The 17,185-nt window shown below is 49.3% G+C and overlaps 3 protein-coding genes across 3 annotated transcripts; all 3 read right to left on the bottom strand.

Annotated features, from left to right (window-relative positions):
• Nucleotides 1-127: 127 nt before the first annotated feature.
• On the bottom strand, nucleotides 128-6,547 carry BROUX77_003860 (uncharacterized protein; the record flags this gene model as incomplete). Its single annotated transcript, XM_073748558.1, has 2 exons — nucleotides 128-346; nucleotides 407-6,547. 2 exons carry the CDS (start codon nucleotides 6,545-6,547, stop codon nucleotides 128-130), a joined length of 6,360 nt encoding a protein of 2,119 aa, XP_073606285.1.
• Nucleotides 6,548-10,571: 4,024 nt separating this feature from the next.
• On the bottom strand, nucleotides 10,572-15,182 carry BROUX77_003861 (uncharacterized protein; the record flags this gene model as incomplete). The annotated part of the gene is made up of 1 exon (XM_073748559.1): nucleotides 10,572-15,182. One exon carries the CDS (start codon nucleotides 15,180-15,182, stop codon nucleotides 10,572-10,574), a length of 4,611 nt encoding a protein of 1,536 aa, XP_073606286.1.
• Nucleotides 15,183-16,055: 873 nt separating this feature from the next.
• Nucleotides 16,056-16,866, bottom strand: BROUX77_003862 (uncharacterized protein; the record flags this gene model as incomplete). The annotated part of the gene is made up of 2 exons (XM_073748560.1): nucleotides 16,056-16,651; nucleotides 16,731-16,866. The coding sequence occupies 2 exons, from the start codon at nucleotides 16,864-16,866 to the stop codon at nucleotides 16,056-16,058; spliced, it is 732 nt and encodes a 243-aa protein (XP_073606287.1).
• Between the last annotated feature and the right edge of the window lie 319 nt (nucleotides 16,867-17,185).

Below are 17,185 nucleotides of genomic sequence, written 5' to 3' on the forward strand. Positions count from 1 at the left end.
AGATAGGGCAGAGAGAATTGGCGCCCAGGAAATCTTCCACGGTGCAGTTAGAAACACCTGAGCATGAAAGAGCTGCCACGAGGCGCGATAAGCACCACTCGAAGCCAAGAGCTGAAGAATCCGCGACTTATAAAAACTTGGCCATTGTGCGGCTCAAGTTGATAAAGTCCACGGGCTTTGTGATGTAATCAGTGAAGCCAGCCTGTGAGCAGCGCTCCTGAACTTCGGGCATGACGTTGGCCGAAAGAGCAATGAAGGGCATTGGCGAGGCGCCTTGATCTTGTTCCCAGGCCCGTACGTCTCTGCACGCCTGGTATCCATCCTTGCGCGGCATGTGAAGGTCGCACTATAAGAGGGCTATTAGTTCGGCGGATCTGAGTTTAGTGGTATTGGGATGGAAACTTACCAGAACCATGTGATAATGACCTTGTGGGCGAGTCATGATTTTTTCAGTACATTCCTGGCCGTCGACAGCCACCTCAGCATCAACACCCATTTTTTGAAGGAACTTTGTCAAGACTTTTCGGTTGATAGGATTGTCTTCAACTAGAAGCACGCGATGGCCTCTATTGCCAATGATTTTGCCCACTTCGCTATAATGCGCGCGTTGTGTTTCCCATTGCTGTTCAGCTGATGACCTATTGCGATCAATGCTGAAGTCGCGTTGACAGTCTGGGTCGAAAATGGTTGCAAGTCGTGAGGGCCGCAGAGGTTTGTTGATGAAGCTGATCTTACCCGTACGGATGAGACGCGGCTGTTCTTCTAGTGGTAGGCGCATAAGGGCTTGTCGCTGTACTGTATCGCAAAGGGCAATGATAGTGCTCTTGGAAATACAATTGAGCGTATCGATCTGGTTCATGGTTGACACAACATTGACTGCAGCGCCAACGTTCAATACAACATGTGTGAAAGGCCCTGGATTTTGAGTGGCGACCATCTCAAGAACGGCATCAGCAGAGGGTAGAGCCCTAATTGTGTGCGGCAGGTCTTTAGGCAAAGTCATCTCAATATGCTGCGAAGTGGCCTCGCGGCTATGGTCCTGGGGGCACACAATAAGAATCGAGTAAGTCTGCGGAGGAGATACAGACACACGGTTAATCGCGATTGGTGGTGGTGGCGTCGCAGATGTTTGAGGGCCTGGATTATCCTTTTGGTCTGATGGCAAAAAGTCGGCACCGCTAGCCCGAGTAGCCTGGGCAGCGTTTACCAAGTCTTGATGGATGGTTGCCAGAGAGTTGTGCTCCATACCTTCTGAAGGCGTGGAAGATTGGTTGCTTCGAGCTCCATCTTTCAATACGCTGGATGCAGTGGACCCATGCCGACTACGGACCTTGTTGCTCTTTTCAGTTGCACCTTTCATGGGAGGTAGAGGTGGCGTAAGACAAGGTCCAGGAGATGATGCTGTGTGGGTGCTGTTGACATCGGGATGGTCCTCGGCACTAGGAAGTGCAAAGCGAGCAGTGAAGCTAAATTGAGAGCCCTTGCCGGGGGTTGCTGTACCGATCATCCTGCCGCCATGAAGCTCAACCAGCTGCCGCGATATTACAAGGCCAAGGCCACTTCCGCCATGTTGGCGTGTGCTACTACCATCTATTTGACTGAAGGGCTTGAACATGAGTTCGGCTTCTTTCTTGGTAAAGCCTCTTCCGGTGTCAATAACAATGAATTCTAGCATGATGTTGTTTGCCTTGACTGTGGTATTTTGATCCCCTTTGGCATCGGCTTTGTCATCAACATACACCCGACAGCGGCTAAAGACTTCACCGACTGTAGTGAACTTGATGGCATTGCCAATAACATTCAGTAGAACTTGACGGATGCGAACCTTGTCGCCTTTGACCCAAGAAGGGACAGACTCATCAACAACATAGTTTAGTTCCAAACTCTTGTGAATGGCCATAGTGGACACAAGTTCATTGACATCTTCAATCAGAGAGCGCGTGTGGAACCATTCATAGCTTAATCGCATCATACCCGCAGCAGCCTTCGACAGGTCAAGAATATCGTTGATAATCAAAAGTAGGCTGTTAGCGCTATTTTGAATTGTGTTCGCATAATCTTGCTGCTCCTCAGTCAACTGCGTGTCGTGCAAAAAGGTAATCATTCCCGAAATTCCAATAAGCGGTGTGCGAATTTCATGCGACATGTTACTCAGAAAGCGGCTCTTGGACTCCATAGCTTCCTTGAGCTTTTCTTCCAGCAGCTTCTGGTCGTTGATATCGGTAGCTGAACCAAAGTAGACGCCTGTCTTGACGGAGTTGATGTTCTCAATTTCCACACAGCGCACTAAGTGCCATCGGTATTCTCCGCCCTTCGACCTCAGGCGCATTTCAGCCGAGTATGCAATCCTACCCGTGTTGTCTGTTGTCACTTTGACGATGCCACGATGAATCAAGGTTTCAATATCAGCCATGGGACTATCTTTGAACGCATAGTTGCTAGAGGTACTGTGCGTACGAGAAGAGCCAGACTCTGAAGGGTCAGGTTGAGTAACGATGGTATCGGGCTTGCGTTGGTTTTTGTGGAGAGCATTGGAAATATGCCGATTTTCTAGGCCTTGATACATGTCGGGCTCAAAACGACTAAGGTCCAGCCTAGGTTGCGGGGAAGGCTGAGAGGTGTCAACGTCAACATGGAACTTGGCCAAGTCTTCGGGATGAACTCGGGATAAAAAGTTCATGCGGAGTGAATCGTCAAATGACTGGCTCGTGTATGAGAGCCATTGATCATTGACAAAGGTAATACCGTCATCAGAGGTTGCAGTAAAGACAATTTGAGGAATCAGGTTCGCAAGGAGTCGGTGCTTTGCCTCTGAGGCCTCAATTTCCTCCTGGCGGGCGGCCTTCAACTCGGCAATGTGCTGATCGTGAATATCCATGTATGAGCCCAAAAGCTGTATTATAAGACCACGCTTGTCACGAGAGGCAACAGCTCGTGCGTAAAACCAGCGATAGCAGTCATCAAATCGTTTGATTCGAACGGTTCTCGAAAATTGGTCACCGGTACGCAAAGAGTGCCCCCAGGCTTTGAGATACTCTTGCCGATCGTCGGGGTGAATGCTGCCGTATGGATCTGCAGCTAAGTCTTGTACTGATAGCCCACGGTACGATAGATACCTACTATTGACCCACATTATCTCTCCCGTCAGCGGCATGGCAACAAAGACTTGGGCTGGTAGAGAATCAAGAATTAAACTCTTCAGCTTATCTGAAGGGGGTGGCATGTGGACTGCACGAACACTACCACCAGTTCCGCCATTTGTATTTGACCCGGTGGGTGCAGATGTTGGATAAGCCTTGATGTTAACAGTCCCGGCTTGTGGAAGGGTGGGAAACGATGTCGCGAAGTCAGCTCCATATGAATGAAGCAGACTATGGCGTCTGTCACGACTCGGATTAGTTGGTGTGTTTTTGTTGCTTTCAGCACGCGCCAAAGCCGGTCGTGATGCGTGTAGTATTGGTTGTGAAGGTATATTTCGGTTTGCTGATAAAGGTGAAATTATGTCTGAGCCTTCAGGAGGTGGAGGAAGATCGCAAGTTGACAATGTATGAGGTATGTGAGGCTTTGATGCAGAGAGTGCTGCTGCCTCTGGTGTCGGTGGCCATACGCGACTAAGAGAGCTTCGTCGTTGCTGTGCCACGGAGTATTCTTCTGAAAAGATGCTACTGCGAGATACCAAGTTAATAGTACTCGGCATTGGGCTAGATAGTGGTGGAGCATTTTCCAATGGTCCCATCGAAGTAGAAGGTCCAGCAGACACATCTGACTGCATGTCGGCGAGAGTTCCAGCAATAGAAACACCTGCAAAGTACCCATCGCCTCCCAAAAGCGCTGGACTAGTCTTGAGTGGACGTTTATCTTTGGGGCCAAGGACATCTTCAAAAGATGGCGTGGGTACAGGGGATCCAGCAGCACTTCGTGAGACAGCAGACCATTCACTGGGACTCGTGATACTACCAGCCACTGATTGATGTGAATTCATCTCAGGGTTGACCGAACCATCGAGATTATGAAGTGTTGACAACGGGGGGAGGGGCCTTCCATCGAAACCAAGACCACCAAAACCCATAGCACCAGTACGTCGACTGCGAAGACCAGCTAGCTCCGTAGTGATCATTGAGTATTGACGGCAAAGAGAAAATGAGTGGGCGAGATGAGGCGATAGATGTTCGAGACCTTCCACCAGTTGATTAGGATACGGAAGCACCGGTGTTAGAATAGAGAGAATCGCAATCGGGGGAGGTTTTGTCTTGCTAGTGGCACGACCGCCGAAGCGAGGATGGCGAGACGCTCCACCAGCAGAGCTGCGAGCCCGTCGATGTGATCTTTCGTCCAGGAAGCGAGGATCGAGGTGAAAGGACCCCGGGGACTTGTGGATTATCGCAACTGATAATGGAATATGAAGAACAGTCCAGCTATTTTCGGGAGGTGCTACGTCTTGTAAGTTGGGTTTCGGAGCATTAGAGCCCGATGAGCCACTAGTACTTGGCATGTCTTTGTTGACAGAGTCGGCGAAAAAGGGATTCTCAGCATGTAGCTTTTCGGGGTCCAAGGTTAAAGTGGGAGATCCAGGTATTGGAAAAGGTGCCTGTTCATGCTCTTCAAAGGATGGTGAAGATGGTCGGCGAATATCATCTTCCTCGGGCACAGTTACAATTCTCGAGTTGCCAGTTTGTTCCCGAATGCTGCGGCTACGGTTGAGTCGAATACTGCTACCTCCAAGGATCTCGGACAAATGAGAGGTAGACTCATTGTGGTTAAAACGGGGGCGCTTGGGAGGCTCAAATGTATTGCCAGGATTCGAGTTTATCGTGCAATGGTTCTTACCCCCTCCAGGTGAACCAACTTTAGTGTCCTCTTTAAGATAGGGGTATGTCCGCGTAAGTGCCACTATATCGCCACGATCCAAGACACGACGAACGCCATTGTTGTCTATTAGCGGATCGGCTTCATAATCCAAAGCCTGAAGGACTGGGAGCACTCGACCTCTTGAGGGAGGAAGATGAGTTTTTGGGAGGTCCCAGTGAGACGTTGACGAGGTAGACGCGCTCGTGTCGTATTGTTCAAGTGCTTCTCGTCTCAAACTTACGCCCTCTACGTTTTCCTCGCAGGGCTTTTCAGTTGGAGGGTAGTGGCTATGGCGTCTCAAGGCTGCGGCTGATCGTCTAGCGGATGGGTTGCGTGACAAAGAAGGGTTTTCCAAATCATACTCATGGGTATGTGACGCGTAAGACTTTCGAGTCGAAGGCGATGGTCTAGAAGCCGACTTTTTGTGGATATTGCTACTATGAGCGTTATCGTCAAAGGCAAGTTTGGAGCCCGAGGAGTCTACGTTGTCGATGTTGATAGAGGGATTGAGACCACATGTCTTCTGGCCCAAATAACCCATGCTAAGACTATCTTTATCGCGATCGCTGAAAGTGGCCTTTTGGCCCCAGGGAACATTATCAATATCAGTTGGGTCGGCAGGCACGGAAAGGCTAACGCGCTCGGCTTTGAAGTTCTCAACCATTATTTGCACAACAGATTCCCACCAAGCGTCGAGCCCAGGTTCAGCTGTGAGCATCAGGGACAAGTTGTAGATATTAGGCGACGGAAAATCGGTTAGAGCGAGACGATCAGACCGGGGGGATGCAAAAGTTGGCGCAAATGGAACAGACGCCATTGGTGTTGGCATGTTAGGAATAACCTGTTCTTCAGTGGTAAAATTTCCAGATGGTACGGTATGTGCGCGAGTAAACTGGGCCGGTATGCGTGCGCTCAAGCCCGGAAGAGTGGAAGAAGAGTGTTCTCTGTGGAGCATCCGTGGGAATGGGTATGACGGAGTTTGCGCGACAGATGGAGGATTGCTGGCTTGGATTGTATCTGTTGATTCAGTCGATGTAGTCAGAATATTCTGGGTTGAGTCTGATGTCGTGTCGGATTTTGGAAGCTGTGACGTCATATACGAATATGCAGGTGCAGGGGCCACACTTGGTTCACAGCAGGCTATTGGTGGAGATGAAGCTGGAGCCGAATTTTGAGTTGTACCTGTAATGATGGTACTTGTAGCTGTCTGCCGGGAACCAACCCCTGTCGATGTCCCGGATTTCGAAACAACTGGACTTGGGCGTGGAGTGGGTGTTGAATTTGCGGTAGTCGATGTAGTTCCAGAGGCAAATGAAGAGGCGGACCCCGAGGTAGAGCGTCTGGAAGGGGAAAACCCTGGTGATTTTGGTGACGCAGCAGGATCAGAAGATGCTGATGACAGGCCCTTGCTAAAGGATATGTTGACCAATTTTTCCATTTGTAGCGCCAGGTTTCGACTATATTCTGACATTTGGGACTGAGTGGAACTAGGAGTGGTGGAGGTAGATGGCCGTTTTGCTGGGCTTCTGGCACCATGGTTTGCGTCATAATTTCCTGTTGACAGCGCAGAGATTGGCCATTGCGAGGGAGAAGTGGCCTTGACAGTGGAGTTTGAATAAACTGAGGAGGGAGACGACACACATGGAACCGGGCTGGTAATGGCCGAATCCGAAGCTCTGAGAGGTGTTGGACTCGACATTATTGCAATTTGAAGTCTATGTGGCGAAGCAAAGCGAGGCAAATCTATTGTAAATCCGTGAAGTAGCAAAGGCGATGTATGGGGGCTAGACAAAGCTCAAAAGCACAGCATGACTCTCATGGATCCAAAAACCCGCAGAAGCAAAGCCCGGTAAAGGTGGGTGGGTAGTATGTGAATGAAGGTTGCAGTAGAAGATGAAGCACTCTGGTCTAGCAAGAGTATAGTTTTTTGTCTTGGAACCCCGGTGAAGTTGGGGAGAGCAAAGAGCAGACTTTTTGAAAGGTTGAATAATAGAGAGGGTGGCAAAACAGAGGACAGAAAATAGATGACCAGGCTGTGGTATAGGTGGGTGGTATTGGTGGCAGGCACTCCAGGCAGGCGACGTGATGGCTGCTAGGCTTGTCACAGAACCAAAACGACGGAAACAGGTAGCAACCAGAAAATACAAGTACCGTCTGATGATCGCGTGCTGTGACAAAGATTTTGTGTGGAGGGCGACAAGTGAATCATTAAAAAAGACAGCCTAGGCGTGCCAATGAGGGCCACAAAAGGCGACCAGTGAAAGCAGATAAAGAGGAGGGGGGGACAGAGACCAGATTTGTCGTTGTTAGGCGGCAAAAGCAGGAAGATAAAAAAAGAAATCACACCTGCTGAGGCAAATGGTCGGAGAAACGGCGGTTTGATCGAACAAAACTAGAGCCGTCTATGTGGCTGGGTTTCCCAGGCAAACAAGGGCGTAGAAGATTGGGAGAAATTCTGGGAGTCCGTCTACAGAGAAAGAGGATATGAACGTAACAATGCAGCCATGTGCAGAGGTTAAAAATCGAGACTCGGCAATATTGTGCTGGCGATGAGTAAGTATATGAAGCAAAATCAAAAGGGCTTGGCTTGGCTTGGGGGTGGGCGAGATCGAGGGGCCAATGGAGAAATTATCAGGGGACCGCCAGATGGATGGAAAGAAAAAGAAAAAGAAGAAGAGGGGAATGGAATAGAAGAAGGGGGCGATAAACTAAGCAATGGGTTAATGCGAATCAAGAGGTAGTTGCAGTTGCAGAATGCCATGAAGCATGGACAACGGCTATGGACGAAGAAAGCGGGAAGAAGGCAAGAGCCCGAATTGGAAGTCCACATTTCTTAGCAGCCGACCGGTCTTGGGTTTTTTGACCATGACGCGGAGGGCAGAAAGGGCAAGGAAGCTTTGTGGCTGCTCAAGGTACTAGGTACAAGCCTCCTTCAGCCAGCTTCTAGGGCAGTTGCATGTACCCCCTACTTTGGCCCAAGCCAGCAACACGTCGTGGTTTATGAAATAGTTAGTTAGCTAACTATGCAATCAGTACACATGGAGGAGACAGTTCAGTTGCCACCCACCCACCCGGCTCAAGTAGACCAACATGGCGCCGGACTCGTCTTGTCTTCCTTGACAGCACAGCAATCTGGGACATGGTCTCGCTGTGCTTCTGGCACAATTTCCAAGTAACAATCAACACCATTGTCTGCATCACCGACCACTCCTCCTCCCCCCGTTCTCTTTCCCATGGCAGCCTGTCTCGTTTCGTTCCCGTGCTGCTTGCACACTCTTGGGATGGCATGGTTGCATATTTCTACATTCTTCTGTCTTGATACTATCCACCTCGCGACTCCTTTTGTCGACAAATGCGGCTGTCCTCCCCTGCTTTAGGGTGTCTCCCTTTCCAGCCGTCTCGCCCGTTGTCAACTTGGCCTTTGCTATCTTTGTTCTCCCAGAACCATTCCCCAGGATTTTTGTAGTCTGTGTCTTTGACTTCTTGTGCTTCTGCTGGCCAAATAGGATCTGAAACCTGCTACAGTCCATAGTTACCTCTACTTGCACTGGTATATCAGTCATCGCCCACTGGAGCGGGAACCTATCCGCTGATAGATCAGAATGATTGACCTCAAGCCAAGCTTCACCCTGTTTACCTGGCTTTTTCGCAGTGCTATCTTCTTGCTCCACGCATCTGACCGACTGAGGTGTACAAAACTTGCCGTAGAGAGTCTAGTCGTCTTTCTCTGTAGGCCTACAGACCCTGCTACCCCCAACATCTAGAACGTAGGATGATCGCACCAGGCCTCATAACAGGATTCTAGGATCAAGCTGGCGTCTTACTACGTCTTTTCGTCACTCAGTAGGCGTTTTAGTCTTGTTCGCCTTAATTATAGTGGTGAGAACTTGTCAAGGAGACTATTGTACTTCGCTGCGACCTCGGACTCCCTACTAATGTATGTACTAATGGCCGTATTCTCAAAAACCCTACAATCATGTTTGATTTGGTTCTTCTGCTTAACTGTCATATAAAGCAAGAAGAGCATGAACTTTCCTCTCTAGCTGCCATCTCAACCTTAAGAACCCACATGAAATGATCTGGACGTTCAGTGACCGTTAGCCCCATATCGGTATGTACAAGGAGATCTAGCATCGTCGGTCGACTTTATTTTATGGTGGTATCACTCATATCCTTTTGATCCTGAGGCCATATAGGATCCCTATCAAACTAACACTGGCTTCGTTGTTTTCCTAATCCGTAGTTACTACAACAATACCAGATATCTCTCCACCGCATCTACCTTTCTCCACTGTCCTCCTCTCTTATGACGCTTGTCTCACGACCTCACCAGCCTGTAGGTTGATAGAAACGATAGAACCTCAGCATTGAAATTTGTTTTTGGGCGCTTATAAGCACAAGTACTACCCATTACCCTAGTACCAAGTATTGCTGCATGCTACTTGCAGTTTCTATTCATGTATATAGCCCATACTCAACGGTTGTTAATTTACATCTTCTCCCGTATATTCAGCTAAGCCACATGGATTACAAGCTCACGAAAGGCTAGGAGAAAGTGCTTGCACGGCTATGTAGCACCAGGGCGTGTCTTGTGCCTGGAAGATAAATATGAGGGCGACAGAAATAAAAACGTGACCTGGGAATAGCCTGCCAAAACAATGGAGGCGGCTCTTACTACTATTTCCCATTGACGGTTATTTGCATGGCAAGCCTATGTATTGCCTTCCTCAGACGTACAACTACGCATGACAGAACTCAGCTTCGGCTTTTAAAGGTTTTTTTTTTCGTATGCGCTGGTCTACTTTTGTTCTTGTGTACAAGTACAGCCAGACCTTTGTCTGACGAATAAGCAACAGGCCTGTGTCACCAAAAATCTCATCCCACAATGACGTCATCGTCACCATGAGTAGAGCGCCTTGTTCTTGGTCCTTTGACGGTCCTCGTTGTACTTGTACGCCATATCATGTCGCAGTTTTACTTTCTTCATGAACGAAAAAAAGAAAAAAATTAAACGGATAGAATCACAAAAATGGACCCATTGGTTTTCTAGACAGGAATTTCTCTTCTCTCCATGACACGACTGTTCGACAGAGTCTCAAGCAACCTTGTTTCGGGCTCTACAGTCTTGCCTGCCTCTCCTCTCTCGGCCTCCCCGTTTTCTTTATCACTTTTTGTTTAACAACAGCCCGCTTTGGTTTTCCCAATACGGACGGTCGTGAGTGACCAATTGGGTTCCATTCAGAAGCTCATCACAACCCCAACTATACCGGCATTTGATGCCCATAATCTTACTAATACAGGTGTACCATTTCTCTACTGACGTCACTGGAATGGGCTTCTTTGTTTGCATGGACGGCCTGGCGATCTCATTTTTGTAGTTAGTAACTAGACTTTTGAAAACTCTAACCCCCAAGGACTCGTATAATGTACTACATGTATATGTACATTCCCCCAACTACAAATACTAGTTATACAGGTATGTAACTAATCAGCTTTGAACAATCTCTCGAGAGGCTTATTGAATATGTAGAAGTTAATGAAAGTATATATTATAAGCAAATAAACTGAAGCTAGCAAAATCGCGATGAGGAGAAAAACTTCCAAGTCCACATCTTCTAAGTACCTGCTTGTACCCTTTATATAGGTACGAGCTAGGTTCAGTTAGACCCACTCCATGAGTCACATTGAGGGGAGGGGTTCACCAATCATTTGGCCTATGTTGGTTATGTGTCCGAGACCACGTGACCGGGTAACCCTGAGCGCCTCGCAACACCCCCCCTTCTACCAACGGTAGAACCATCTGCCACGATAACAGCTTCATGAGGTGGGGTGTCGGGGTCGACTCCGCCGAACAACACGCTGTTGTACTTGTCGACTAGGGGGGCAGACAGCGGCTTGGTCAGGGCATCAGCGATCTGGTGCTTAGTGTCCACATACTTGAGAGAGATCGTTCCGTCGGCCACTTTGTCACGGACGTAGAAATGGTCGGCCGTGAAGTGTCTAGAGGCTCTTGAGGTGGAGTCGGGTCGATTTGCTGTGATTAGAGCTCCCTTGTTGTCAGCGTGACCGACGAGCTCTATATCGTGGCCTATATGGGCCGCAAAGGCTTTCACGTAGGAAGCTGCTGACGTGGCGTCGGACATCGCGACTGTCTCGGCTTCGTGAGTACTTTTAGCTATCACAGTTTGGCGCTTGGATCCCCAAAGGACAGGACCGCCCGCAAGGTAAATCAGGTAGCCGGAGGTAGATTTGGCATCGGGTCCATCTACCCAAGTGGCGTCTGAGTAAACGTACGCCTTGATGGGACCTTTTGAAAGCTTTGCTGGGGCTGTGTACGTGATCCTCAAAGTCTTCGTAGCGCTCATGTATCGTAGTAGATGGCTTAGGAGTTTGCCGTGCGAAAGTCTAGGTTTGTTAAAGGCGGACGCTAGAAGACCTACTGCGACTGCAATGTCGGGTCTAGTCATAACGCGCACGTACATCAGGCGCCCTACCAGGCGCCGATATCTGCTCGCTGAGACTTTGTCCATGGCGACGTCGAGGGGATCATCGGGTCTCTGCTGCCACGGGTTGGACATGGGCAGGGGAGCGGGTGTATCTATGGGTTGGCATGCTGACATACCGGCCTCCTCCAGGATACTGTCTATCAGATGGATCTGATCAAGTGTGACAGAGTTGGGGTTGAAAGCTAGCCTGATTCCTAACAGCCATTTCGGTACCTCGGTGAGTTGACCGTGAAATCTGTCCAAGAGTTGCGCCTCGAACCTCTTAACGGTAGCTTCGTCTGGTCCGTCGTAAAGGCAGTCATCGATGTGTGTGCACACATTCACGTCCATGCCGTCGTGTCTGTAGGTGGCAGGATCGCATGGGACTTGCTTAAAACCGAGAGATATGAGATACTCTTTTAAGACCTTTTGCCACTCGTGGCCACTCTGCTTGAGCCCATACAAGGTGCGATTCAACTTTATCACCATGCCTGGTTTGTAGCCAAATTGTTCGGCGAGCTGTGGATGTCTGTCAAAGTAGTCGCGTAGCTCCCTTGGGGCGGAAAGGTAGACGTCCTCCTGAACGATACCATGGAGGTAGGCGGCAGTGATGTCGAACTGTCTCAGGACGCGTCCTTTCATTGTTGCTGTCGCTATGAGGATCCTCCAGGAATCAGAATGAGCAGTCGACGCGAAAGTTTCACCATAGTCGATTCCTTCTCGTTGCATGTCACCTCGTGCGACAAGGCGCGCCTTGTATCTGCCGTCGGTCTTGATCTTGAAGACCCATCGAAGACCGATGAGTCTCTGCCCGTGGGGTTTCTCGACGAACTCGAATACGTTATATGAAAGCATGGCCTCAATCTCTTTGTCTATAGCTAGAGCCCATTTGTTGCTCATGCCTATAGCTTGTTGGGGGGAATTCGGTTCCGAGTATGTGGCCATGGTGTATAGGAACTCGGCATGGGGATGATCGTTGGAAATGACTGCCACAATTTCGTCTTTGTCGTACATGCTAGAGGAGAATATGTTCTTTCCGCCGGAGCTGGCATGGGAGGGGTTGGGTCTCAGCTCTTTCTTTGTGGGACGGAGTGTTCCCATGGGGCGAGAGACGAGGCTTGCGGTGATTTCGGGGATTTTCTCAGTCATTCTCATGTCGGACGTTTTGTGTATTTTACCCCAAGCTTCGAAATACACGATATAGACGTGCGTACCTTCGTGTCCTATGACAATAGCCTCAAGTCCTTCTGGGTTGATCTTCGGGATGTGTAGTCTAGCGGCCTCTGCATCTGATAGCTTAACGAAGCACCTGGTTCCTAGTGGACGCCAATGGCCGATGCTTGGGACTGGTGGTGGCTCCCGGTTGGCCAGCCGAGCAATTTCACAGTCCCATCTACGTGTGGCTGAGGTATCGCTGTTCTGAGGTACAACCGTGTTAATCTTGTCGATAATGGACGGTAGAGCTACGTCCCAGCAGTCGGGTGGAAGGCCGTCGGCAATGGCTACCCGCATTCTCTTGATCACCTCTTGCACTGTGCGTTCGGCGGTACCGTTGTGCGCTGGGGAGTACGGTGGTGAAGTGATCACTACGATTCCATTGTGGGAAGCCCAAGTTTTGACCTTGTTGATGTTGACATCTGTACCGTTGTCTAGCATCAGCTTGACTGGTTTGCGTCCGGTTTGGTTGGCCCACACCTTCAGTTTCTCTATTATGATGTCACCAGCTTTCTTGGTGACCTTCGGGATAGGAACTGCATTGCTGTATTTTGTGAACTCATCAGTAAATACGACAAAGTACTTGCAGTCGTTGATTGAAGTCCATCCGGTGTTGGCTACATCTATGTGAATGCAATCCATTACTGCATAAACTGGAGGGCGTTCATCTTGAGGGGAGAAGCGAATAGACTTGGCCTTCAAACAAACCTGACAAGCCCAGGACTCAGAAAACCTTGGATTATCAATTAGGGACCCGCGCGTATTAGCGATTGTCTTTATCAGTGAGGCATCGCTTATGTGTCCGCAGCGAGCATGCATGACCCGAGTCAATTGCCCTTTTGTGAGGGTAGCCGGCAAATCTTGGGGAACATCGGGGTGGTAAGTGGTAACTTGGTAAAGAGCATCGGCTGGTTCTTGAGCCTCGAGATTGGCTACGACTATATCGGCAGGGTTGGGGTTTTTAGATGCCGGCCAAGAAGCTGAAATTACCCTTGGTTGAAACTTGAATTTCTCGTCGAGAGTAGCAACGATTCTTTTGTTGATGATAAGTTTGCGCCCGCACAGAATGCCTTTGCGCTCGTCCCATCTTGGCACAGAAAAGATGTTGATGGGGGCACTTGGTATTAAAAGAACGTCATCCAGATTGATTGTCATGTTAGACTCTTGGAGAAGTATCACAACTTTGCCTTTCTTGTGGGCAGTCACCAAACCATTGCCGGTTGCTACACGTATATTAACATCCACTACACTACCAGAAGCAAAATCCTCCTCACACCGCACAACATGCGTCGAAGCTCCGGTGTCAGCCAGCCAGTCTAAGCATCTGTCATTGGATGAGTTAGTTTCTGGATTCTTGGTAGGAGGGTTGTTGGTGGAGCATGATGGGGCAATGACATGGTTGGAGAATTGCGTGAGGAGGTGTTGAACGGAGTCAACCTTTGTATACTCACAAATAGTGTTATCTTCTCCCATGACGTTGAGGGATGTGTCCCCAGAAGACCTGTTGCGTTTTGCATGGGCCGCCCTCTTTGCCTCCATCCGCGCTTCGATCTTGCGAACGTCGCGCTTCTTGGTGCAGTTGTTGGAGTGGTGACCAAACTCTTCGCAATTGTAGCATCCTCCCTTTTTGCGTGCTGTGTTGGAGGATGCGGCCTTTCTGGGGGCCTGAACAGGGATGGGAGCTTTGGCGTAGTGAGCTATTGTTCCCATGTAATTTAGGTGGCTGATTACATCAAACCAGTTGCTCCTGTCGCAGAGCGAGCTGGCCAGCTCGGGGAAATATTGGAGGACGACAGACACCAGGTCAGACCGCTTTTTCTGTGGCGTGAGGGAGACCCCGAGGGAGGTGGCCTCGGCAGCAAGGTCCTCGAACCGGAGAACCATCTTGTGTAGGTTCTCTCCAGGTAGGAAGCGAAACCTCCGAAACTTCTCGTCGAAGATTTCCTGGCTCTGGGACATCCTGCCAGCGGTCTCGTTCCGAAGAACCTCTACAGCCTCGGCGAAGTCATAAATGTCCCCGAGTTTGGATAGGAGATCCTGGGAGACAGTGGATCTCAACAGGATCAAAAGTCGCTCGTGGACTTCCTCGTGGACCAGCTGCACATCCTCAACGCGCAAGCGGAGCTCCCAAAGAGACCGAACAACAGAACCGTGCCAGTTCGACCAGTTTCTGGGGCCAGAGAGAATAGCCTCGCCAGAGATGAAGAAAGACCAGTTCTTGCGTTCGAGGATTTCCATAGTGACCTTAGAGGCTCGGTCACTACGTTCTTGACGCTCTAGATCCAGAGCGTCCTTGGCCTGATCAGCTTGATACTTGGCCGCGGTGAGAAGCTCAACTTGGAGCCTCAACTGTTCGATTGTTTCCGCCATGTCTGCGGAGGCGGAATCGGGAACCGCCGTGGAAGGTTGTGGGACCATCTTGGTTGACTGACAGATGGTGATGTCAGCGAGGCTGTCTCCTGAGGAGTGTGCGTCGCCCGGTTGGTCGTTGGGGTCTTCAGAATCGGAAGACGACGATGGAAGGTCAGACGGTGCCGCTGGGGGAGCCTGAGAGCTTGAAATAGCAGCGCCTGCTTCGGAGTTGGCGTGCTGTGAAAGAAGTAATCTCTGCGCTTCGGCTCTGGTGATGGGCATTACCGGTCGGGCAGGGCTTGGACGAAGTGAGAGATAAACGTTGCGGTTTTCAGGAAAAACGCAGGCTCATAACCTGTAGAAGTTAATGAAAGTATATATTATAAGCAAATAAACTGAAGCTAGCAAAATCGCGATGAGGAGAAAAACTTCCAAGTCCACATCTTCTAAGTACCTGCTTGTACCCTTTATATAGGTACGAGCTAGGTTCAGTTAGACCCACTCCATGAGTCACATTGAGGGGAGGGGTTCACCAATCATTTGGCCTATGTTGGTTATGTGTCCGAGACCACGTGACCGGGTAACCCTGAGCGCCTCGCAACAGAATACAACATCACCTACCTTGTGGTGTAGCCCTAACCCTACTCTCCACACCAGGCTCCACCTCTCATTCCCCTCATAAATACCAGTAGATAGCACAACTTACTTCAGTATTTATGAATAAAACCCTCAGTTCAATTCACATACCTGTACTAGATATTTGTCCTTGTGAGGTCAAAGGTATCAGCAGCAACTTGAGGATACGCACGATATCCAGCGTCATATTCATAATGTGATGTATCTCTTTAGGAGGTGTCATTTCATATACAAAGCAAATTCTAGTGGCGAAGCTGAAAGCCTAGGTTAAAAAGGGATACACATCGTTTTTATCTTGAGCCCCGGAGTCTCACCGCAGTTTGGTTCAGGGCAGAATAAGAAAAGAAAGCACTGGGAAAGGTGGCTGGATATAGTATGCAAAAGTTTCAAGGTACTACAAGTCCCGTCATATGCTTCTTGAAGTTCCGGTTCCTAGCCAGATGCACTGCTCAAGTCAAACTGCCGGCAAAGCCCTTATGATGCTTAGTTCTGGCCGTTACCGTCACTCTTGGCTGATGCTTAAATTCCAAGCTTCCTCCTTTGGATGCGGGGGAAGATTCCAGCCACGATAAACACACAGAGAAACACGACAGACCATGTCTTGATCTTCACAACACCCATAATGTAATCAGTACGCGTGGCAGATATGATGGTTGCCAGTGTTAGAAGCAGGATCGTATATCCGCTCATACGATGGTACTTCCAAATTCTCTTGGCCTGCTGTTCACCGCCATACAGACTCGGAATGGCCCACATGGTGATGCCAACAAGTAACTGAAGAGCCATGAATGTCCCTGTCAAGACGCCAAAGTAGGCATGGATGGAATGGAAATGTGGTAACCCATTTTTGACCTTGTTATATTCGATGACGCTGATGCCAATCCCTATGCCGAGCAAGTTCACCGTATTGAAGGCTGCATGATAACCTTGTCCAATACGTTTTTGATCGGCGGTATGTGTCGGTTGCAGAACGAGGATAGATTGTATCATCGCGAAGACACCGACGCTGGTAGAAAGCGGGTGAACAGAGAAAAGAATGACATCACCAAGAAAAATAGTCGCCCAAATGGTAAGAAGAAACATAATGTTGGCGATCTGTGCTAGGATACCAGTACCTAGATCGGCGATATCAGTATGTAAAGACCTTGTACAGTGTAGTTACGGAAATTCAAAATTAGGCCGTTTAACACTTACCAAGAACAAGATTATGGGCCATGGAATCGCCTACAATCTGAGCTGCGTCACCACGATCCCCCAACAGGGGCACGGCTTCATTTTGGGGAATCCCGATCTCCGAAGACTCGGGCTGCTCTGGGTGGTTTGAAGCCATTCTCTCGGGAATTGACAGGATTCAAAATATATTTGAGATGAAGGAAGTTGTGTGAAGGGAACGGAGGTACGAAGAGAAGAGGGAGGCCGACTTTCCACGTCGGAGTGCTGAAGACCAGATAGACGTCTGTGTACGATGTGAACAAGTGGATGCTTCCCCATGGGTATGCAATCAGCCACAATAATGAGGAGATCCAAAGTGCTGCCCTGTTCTGCGATATTATAGCAAGGCCGAATAACCCGGTTGCAGTGAGGCCTGGAGGAAGACGCCTTGGATTGGTGGCTGGAGGGAGTGGAAACGGCCAACCCGTGCCGGTAAG

This window comes from Berkeleyomyces rouxiae (assembly GCF_048999995.1).
Source record: "Berkeleyomyces rouxiae strain 22BRR77 chromosome Unknown BrBRR77_ptg000003l, whole genome shotgun sequence".
NCBI classification, from domain to species: Eukaryota; Fungi; Ascomycota; class Sordariomycetes; order Microascales; family Ceratocystidaceae; genus Berkeleyomyces; species Berkeleyomyces rouxiae.